Below are 8,313 nucleotides of genomic sequence, written 5' to 3'. Positions count from 1 at the left end.
AAACATTATATAACGGTGGCTTCAATTTCAAGATAAATATGATGGCATAAACAATCTGTTAGGAGATTATTATTGTGAGAAGTCGGAGAGAACGGGCATCCGTAACTTTGACGTAGACTAGTCAAGCAAAGCAATAACATATGAAGCGCATGTGGTCCTTGTCATAACTCATAACAGCGGCAAATAAATATACGAGTTCTCCTCATTCAAATTTCAAACACGACGTGGTGCTACTTGCCTCAAAAATTCAGACTCTGTTTTGTTTCTTTCTACGCGGCAAAGAGCACGTGCTTTGCACGGCCATTCGATCACAAGTTCACAGCGCGATCTACGGCCCAGACGAACACAAAGAGGGCGAGTTCAAAACCCGGGCCCAGCGAACGCGCCGGGAACGCGCCAAGATAACCAGGCCGCGGTTTTTACGAGACCATCGAAGACCGGCGCTTGTTTTTATATCCTCGTTGAAAATTACGGTCTTGCCCTTGAAAGCCATCCACAAAGGCAGCGTTATCTCACGTGGCGCGACTTTGTCCTGGCCGGCGAGGCGGGGAGCCACGTAGGACGCATGGGCTTTGGCTGCGGCCGGTGCATGCGATGCATGGTCTCACTGAGGCTGGGCCCCACATGCAGATGTCGGCCTCTACATGGCGTTTTGTGCTGGTGTCGTGGCCGAATGGTCCACGAACTCTCGGCCTTGCGTGTGGTGGACTCGTTGTCTAGTTCGCCAGCAGAGTACGTGCGGGGGAGTGGTATTCGGGGAAGCTGTGCACGCCAAGGAAAGTCTTTTCTTGTTGCTCTCCTATTACTATCTTTAAGCCCCGCGATTTCTTCACTTGCTGGTAACCATTTTACTATCAAGTCCTTTTCGCACCGACCATTAGGCCGAGTACTATAAAAATGACGTGATTCCTAAGAGATAATCACCAACCTAATAAGAAGGATCAGGACACAAAACTTACGTGGCATAAAAGTCAAGACGGGTAAGAACTAAGAAGCTATTGCGTAGACGGATTTTAAGAAGACCCCTTGTGTTCGTTCGTCGTTTACCTGGATGGCTGGATGTCCAGGTTGAGGACTTGAGGTTTACACGCGTTGTAAGCCAGGCCCATCCTGTGCTGCAGTAGTGGGCTCTTGTAGCAGCCCAGTTCAGAAGAGTACAACCAGCAGTCCTAAAGACGCGGGCCTGCCCATGATTTACCAGCCTCACTTTGCTAATTTAGCCAGCAAATCACATCCAATCCTGCTCACGTCCCAGGAGACCAGCGTATACATTATTTTCATTTTCAGTATTGCTAAAGCGTATCCTAACTCATACCCGGTGATAGCTTAACGAGAGCTTATCACCAGTTCATTTGGGAGTGTCAAAGTTGGGAGTTTACCATAAATGTGCAACTGTAGCATTTTCGTTTGTATTTATGAATTATTGTCCAAACATTGACTAATTAGGCTCAAAAGATTCATCTCGCAAAGTACAACAAAACAGTGCAATTAGTTTTTAATTTCATCTACATTTAGTACTCCATGCATGTATCGTAAGTTTGATGTGATGGGGAATCTTCTTTTTGCATAGTGTCAAAGTTGGGATTTTGGGGGAAACTAAACATGGCCAAAAAGGGAGAGAGCTCGAGCTCGTAGAAGTCGTGCCGGCAGCCAGAAGCCCGGAAGGAACAATCGAGAACAGCGCTCTCTTTCCGTTGGCGGTTGGGCCTCGGCTCGGTGACGCGACAGTACCACGGCACGCCGCGCAGGAAGCAAGCAAAAGCCTCTGCGCCGTCGGTCACTCGTGCCTGCCGCTCCCTCACCGGTCACCACTCACCACTGACCCTGATCACCACCATCAAAATCACCACGAAAACGCATGAAAAGCTGTGTGCGCCACAGCGCCAGGCCCCCTTTCCCTCGAAGTCGACACGACACGGGAGGCAGAGGCCGCGCTCCCCGCTCGCTTCCACTCCAAGACTCCGCCCCCGTGCCGTGGTGTCTGCGCCGCGCCCGCGCCGCGGCGGGCTCTCGGGTCACGAGGAACTCGCTCGCCTCTTGCCTCTTGGCTCTTGCCCGTATCACGCCAGGCGAATCGGCAGAGGCTTTTGGCCCATGCCATCACCGCGCTGTTGCGTTTGTCCCCCATCAATCATTCGCCCGGACACAGGGCCCTACGACCCCTACCGGAGTAATAAATTTGTACCCATCCCTGACACTCCACGAGACAAGGTCCTCCACGCAGGGGCCCGTTCACCTTGGATTCAAGATTCAGCATGGCAAACCGGGAAGCAAAGCAAGAGAAAAAATTTACAGCAGCAGCAGTAGCCAGTAGTTACTGGTAACATAACTAACCACGCAGCGGCAGGCTAGTTGGCCACTTGTCGGTGCTAATACAAGCAGCAGTGCAGTGCTGCAGTTGCCAGGAAATCACAGTGGCATGACTCAGGAATAGGAGGCCCAGGATAATACAACAGAACAGTAACACTGCCCAGAATGATTCTTCAGCCTAACAGTGCTCTGATTGAGCAGACAGAATTGTCCAGCCGAACAACAGAACAAGTCAGTAAAAGCAGCCTGCACCCAACTCAATTTTTCCTTTAGTTGCGCTTCGATTTTTTCCCCAACCAAAAGCACTCTACTTCAGTACACTTTGCAATGTCCCAAACCACGAGAAGTAAGAAGTGGAATAGTGGAGAAAAAATAGCTGGAGTCCCAAGAAAGAGGAGGTTGCAGAATATTTACAGGCTCACAGGGCGCCAGATACCTCTTGTAGATTGGAACCAAAATGCTGCAAAATCGCAGGCTGAACTCTTGAGACGATCGATCTTATTCTGTGTTCCGTGATATCACCTCGCCAAACTTCATGAAGAGCTCGGCATCGGACGCACTCGATGAATTGGCACAGGAGAGCGCGGTGCCGCCTCGTAGGCTGACATACTCACTGACGTAGCTCGGAGCTGTGGCTGACTGTTCCGATCCCTGTGGCTGTGCCTGCTTTGGGGGCGGGTCTGGGCAGACTAGGCTGTCCAGGACGCGCACGACCTCATGCATCGTCGGTCGATCCGATGGTTGCCTCTTGCTGCAAAGGAGTGCCAACTGGAACACCTTCTTGACCTCGCCAAGATCTTTGCACGTGTCCGTGATGTCTGGGTCAACCATCTCCATGACCGTGTTGTCTGCAGCTTTGGATAGGATCTGCAGGTAGCAAATAGTCAATTAGGACAGCAGTCACGGATACAAAGGATTGACAGATGCGGTATGCCAAGACATCCAAGAACAGCAGTTTTAATTCACCTAAAGGATTATATTTCCAAAAAAAATGACAATAGTTTATCAACATATCGATGATCTGTTAAAAAGTAAAGGTCAGCTACAATTTTTTATAATAGTGTGCAACATGTAAAAAAATTCAGACACATGATTGATGGCAGGGGACAAATATGGCAGGCTTTATGGGACACTGGCAAGGTATAATTGAACTTTCACCAGCCACACAATGAATCGCACCACCACAGTAAGCACAGATCTATCACATGATGGGTTTCATGTTGCTGGTCCCCTCAAAGGAGCACAGATCTATCGCACATGATTGAGCACATATTGAGCCATAAAATCTAAAGGTGTTGGTAAAGGAAAATAGGAAATTCAAGCAAAATATGGCAATCAAGTAAAGAAAAGGATAAAATAGTTACCAAGTGATGAAGATTGCACTCATCGTCGACGGGCTTTTTGCCAGTAAGCAACTCCAGCAAGACGATGCCATAGCTGTATACATCTGATTTCTCATTGAGCCGGGATGTGCGTGCATACTCAGGATCAATGTAGCCAATGGTGCCCATTACATATGTTGATGTGTGTGTCAAAGACACACACAAGCTCTTGGCAATACCAAAGTCAGCAAGATGAGCTTCATAGTCTTTGTCTAGGAGGATATTCTTTGACTTTACATCCCTGTGAATTATTCGCGGACTGCATTCGTGGTGAAGATAAGCCAGGCCTTGAGCAGCACCAAGAGCAATCTTGAGGCGTGCTTCCCAATCAAGTTTTTCCTTCTTGGATGAAGCTACTAAAATCAACAAAGATGTACAAATTAGGAACAGTTCCAGAAAGCTCGCAATTTTCTTGTCAATCCACGGAAAATGGAAATACCCTAATCAAAACAACAGTGAAAGCATGCAGACATCTTTATAGGAAAGTGACCAGTAGGTGCTTGCTGACAGATGAACAAGTGAAAGCTAAATCAAGTGAAAGAGAGTAGTCATTCTAAATACTATGATCTATGCATAAAAATGTGCTACTACATACTAAACTGTTTGTAGCACTACTCCCAAATGCATTCTGTGTAAAATATTTTAGCAATCTGCCCTCACCATGCAAAACGTCCCAGAGGCTGCCATTTTCCATGTAATCATAGAAGAGGAGATTCCCAGCAGGTGACAGGGAGTACCCCTGAAGGCTGACGAGATTTCGGTGTTTGATGCTCCCAACAGTCTCAAGTTCGGTCTCAAATTCCTTCAAGCTCTGCGGGTAGTGAGTATATAGCTTTTTTATCGCGACTGACTTGCAGTTCTTCAGATCACATCTGTAGACAGTACTTGATGCTCCATAACCAATAATGTATTTTTCACTCAAATTTTCAGTCATCCTCATTATATCATCATATACATAGAGGGCCATGTTCATGTGGAGGATCACAAGCTTGGGAGGAACACTGCTTGATGCTGCAACAAGGTTGTCTGTCACAGTAAATAAGTAATATTATTTAATTAAACAGCCATACAAGTTACATACACAGCTAGCACATCTGAATTCTGAACTGGGGATACAAGAAGGGAACCTGTTTGAGACAAATAATTAATGATTTCAAACTACCAGTACGACAAGACAGCAGTTACAAAATGGCTATCAGAATTTTAATATTTTAAAGCAACACTGAGGAAACCTAATAGATGTATCACCTGGTTTGCTTACAGAGACATCTTTGAGAACCGGTGAGTTGTGCGGCCAGCAAGCAGCTGCTAGGATAACGAGCAGGATAACAAGCCCACCAACACCAATACCAAGAAATGCAGCCTTTGATATAGATGCTGCAAACAAAACCAAAAAAGGTATGGTTTATCAGTGATGATTTTATGCTCCAGAGCAATTTAATGAAGATATTGAGCTATTGTGCATACATCTCCTTTTGCGCTCAATACTGGATGATAAAGGAGAGCACGAAGAACGAGAACCACGCCAATAGCCACAAAGTCCAGGGTTACCCAAGAAGCTGGAATGACAAGATATAAATAAGGATTGGTAAAAAAAAGCATTCTGAAGTGACCATTTAATACCAGAGAGTACCACCTGTCAGGTGAAAATCGTGAGAAGTTGTTGTCTGTAGGTACAATACCAGCAAGGTCGTTGTATGATACATTTCTGCAAAAAGCGCTCAAGAATAAAGACACTAAAATTGAAAACCAGACACAAAAAATTTAAATAGCCTTTTCAGCTGTTAACTTACAAGTTATTGAGACTGAAACAGTTAGTGAGTGGTGAGACATCTCCAGTAATACTATTATTTTCTAATTTTCTGAAACAACAAAAATACAGATCAGCAAACAGTAATTGGGTGCAGGATACACAATTAATATGCAGTCCATTGGCCGAAGCCTTTTTAACTGTACCTTATTTTATCAGTTTTGAAAGTTATATAAGAGGAAACATTTATACTTACAACAGTATCAGATTTTGTAGCATCCCAACCTCTTGTGGAATCAGGCCACGGAGGTAGTTACTGGACAAATCGCTGAAATAAAATAAAATGTGTTAACATACTTGCATAAGAAGAGATCAACATAGTAGAGATTTGAGCAATGTTAGGCCAGAAGGTGCTTACATCTCCATGATGCTCCTCAAGTTCCCAAACTCAGCAGGAATGTGTCCAACCAGAGCATTTTTGCTTAAATTGCTACATGAATAAGGTTAATATCATATCATGACATCATACAGACATTTATGTTAAAATGATAGGTTATAAGACTTACAGCCTCAGAAGATGCTCTAGTCTTCCAATAGCTGAGGGAATTGAACCAGTGATCATGTTACAGGATAAGTCCCTACACATATCTTAGTGTAACATATCGTAGCATCCAAAGCAATTACTTGAAAACAATTAGTGATTAGCTGCTGGAACTTACAGTGTGTCTAAATTTCTCATTCTTGCTACCTCAATCGGAAGTGCTCCACTGAGATGATTTGATGACAGATTCCTAAAAGGTATGGATGAGTACAGATTTTTAGGAGAAAAGATCACATGTGTACTATTATTATTGTAGCAGCCTGGCTGAAGAAACAGCTTACTAACAATTTAAACAATAAAAAATAGGAATCAGCAAACCCCTTACAGATAAGTCAGACTCTCGAGCTTTTGAAATGAACGTGGAATGGTTCCATTTAATTTATTGTCATAAGCATTCCTGTTACACGAGCCAGAAAGTTAAGTATCCGACCACCAGAGATGCTATAAAACTTCAGGAGAACAGATGGAACTTACAAACTAATGAGATTTATGCATGAACTTATATTATCAGGGATAGGTCCTCCAAGGTTGTTGTTTGCAAGGTTCCTGCAAGTCACACAGATCACCATCTTAATTAGAGTTCCAGTAAGCATATACATAATAATGATGGACACTAGACAGAATTACACTTACAAGTCAAACAATTCTGTGAGCTTCCCAAGATCAGGAGGAATGAACCCAGTCAATAGATTGTCATTCAGTTCACTGAAAACGGATGGTGTGTAAAAATTGGGAAGAACACTAATTAATAAACTACCAAGCAAAGTAACATACAAAATACATCCTTACAGGTAATGCAGTGTCGTCATATTACCAAGCTCTGGAGGTATCGATCCAGTTAGCCTATTGCCTTGCAGGTATCTACCATAAAAAAATACCGTGAATCAGCCTTACTTATGATTAGAAAAAGTTCGATGAAAGCTAGAATTTTCTGTCAGTGCAAATGCGCAGGTAAAAGCATCACTGATCAATCAACTGTGAAATAAATGTGCAAAAAAAGTGAAAAACAGAAAGCTTACAATTTCTCAGTGTATGTCAAGTTGCCCAGTATAGATGGTATTGGTCCAGATAGCTCATTGAAACTCAGATCGCTGGATCATTACATGGTAAAAATAAGTTTGTTTCAACACTGTCCTTTCTTTACATATAAGGGCCAATGCCTCTGTTTAAAATTTAGGAAACCTTAGAAGTCATAGTTTAACTTACAGCACTGCAAGCGCCTGCATAAGGCCAATCACTGATGGAATTGGGCCAGAGAACTTGTTCCCTTGCAAAGACCTGGTACAGATAGTTTACATATTTCAAGTCACTGCTTGAAACAATTAAACCAAAAGTATTTCATTTGATATATAGAATTAGTATGACATACAGCGTAGCCACTTGCAGGAAACCAATATTGAATGGGATTTCTCCAGTAAGCTGATTGTTTGACAAATCCCTAAAATACCAAAAGTTCAGTGATATTGTACAATCAAAATTTTGATAAGGTTGTTCAAAAGGAATAGAATGTATATACATACAAGACCTGAAAGCTGGTACAGTTCCCTATGGTTTCTGGTATCGTACCCATCAAGCTATTATTCTTCACATCACTGAGATAAATAAAAGTAACTATGTGAACATAACAAAGGGCATAACTTACAGCACTGATGATAGATGAAGGGAGGCAATGCACTCACAAGTACCACAGGCCAGTTAACTGGCACATATCCGGAGAGAGGCTTCCTTCTAAATTATTGCTCCGCAATCCCCTGATGCTCATGAGAAATTTAGATGCGAACAAGTGAGCTTCACAAACTAAAAGGAGGCCTACTCACCCTACATGTGCGCATATAAGGTGTAAATGTCACATCTTGAATACGTAACTGGATCATGCTCTTACTGTAAAAAATTAATTTGTAATACTAGGCAGCTGAGGTACTACACAAAAACAACTTTTGTCCTTCAAAGGAAATAAAGTACTTACAAGTATTGAAGAACCTCATTCCAATATATTAGGTTTGGAATTTCACCACTTAGCTTGTTTTGAGCCAAGTCCCTATGGTCCATACCGCGTTAGATTAAAAACCAAATTAATACAACAGAATAATTTATTAGTAACTTACAATATCTTCAAATTAGGAAGTTGAGATAGTGTTGATGGTATCACCCCAACCAGCTGGTTGTTCTTCAAAATCCTATAAATACAGGAAACGGCAGCACATGTGATGAAACTGGCACCATGGATCACTTTCTATAACCCAGATCTGGCGCAAAGAATGTAACTTACA

The 8,313-nt window shown here is 43.0% G+C and overlaps 1 protein-coding gene across 3 annotated transcripts; it reads right to left on the bottom strand.

Moving 5' to 3' along the window:
- Positions 1-2,367: 2,367 nt before the first annotated feature.
- LOC101780996 (LRR receptor-like serine/threonine-protein kinase ERECTA) lies at positions 2,368-8,214 on the bottom strand. Of its 3 annotated transcripts, none has more exons than XM_014804625.2 (22): positions 8,149-8,214; positions 8,010-8,081; positions 7,723-7,794; positions 7,564-7,635; positions 7,413-7,481; positions 7,250-7,321; positions 7,063-7,134; positions 6,833-6,904; positions 6,677-6,748; positions 6,518-6,589; positions 6,369-6,440; positions 6,162-6,233; positions 6,009-6,080; positions 5,861-5,932; positions 5,699-5,770; positions 5,486-5,554; positions 5,329-5,400; positions 5,160-5,251; positions 4,941-5,069; positions 4,353-4,718; positions 3,675-4,045; positions 2,368-3,177 (listed from the first exon to the last, which is right to left on the bottom strand). In XM_014804625.2, the coding sequence occupies exons 3-22, from the start codon at positions 7,749-7,751 to the stop codon at positions 2,809-2,811; spliced, it is 2,358 nt and encodes a 785-aa protein (XP_014660111.1). In that variant the 5' UTR covers positions 7,752-7,794; positions 8,010-8,081; positions 8,149-8,214; the 3' UTR covers positions 2,368-2,808. The 3 variants fall into 3 exon arrangements, with proteins under 3 accessions (XP_014660111.1, XP_014660109.1, XP_014660108.1); XM_014804623.2 differs by having other exon boundaries at positions 2,809-3,177; positions 3,675-4,048; positions 4,353-4,703; XM_014804622.2 differs by lacking the exons at positions 8,010-8,081; positions 8,149-8,214 and having other exon boundaries at positions 2,809-3,177; positions 3,675-4,048; positions 7,569-7,635.
- Positions 8,215-8,313: the final 99 nt, after the last annotated feature.

The sequence above is a fragment of the Setaria italica genome, chromosome I (genome assembly GCF_000263155.2).
Source record: "Setaria italica strain Yugu1 chromosome I, Setaria_italica_v2.0, whole genome shotgun sequence".
Lineage (NCBI taxonomy): Eukaryota > Viridiplantae > Streptophyta > Magnoliopsida > Poales > Poaceae > Setaria > Setaria italica.
The sequence above is the reverse complement of the archived record's forward strand: the minus strand, read 5'-3'. Positions and strand labels throughout refer to the sequence as shown.

Excerpts from the sequence above, each read along its gene's own strand:
- LOC101780996 (XM_014804625.2), bottom strand. The coding sequence starts at position 7,751 with ATGTGCCAGTTAACTGGCCTGTGGTACTT. Across the intron at positions 7,322-7,412 it reads TTCCTGCAAGTGGCTACGCT|GTCTTTGCAAGGGAACAAGT; the intron begins GTATGTCATACT and ends TATCTGTACCAG. Across the intron at positions 6,081-6,161 it reads ATGAGAAATTTAGACACACT|GGACTTATCCTGTAACATGA; the intron begins GTAAGTTCCAGC and ends AGATATGTGTAG.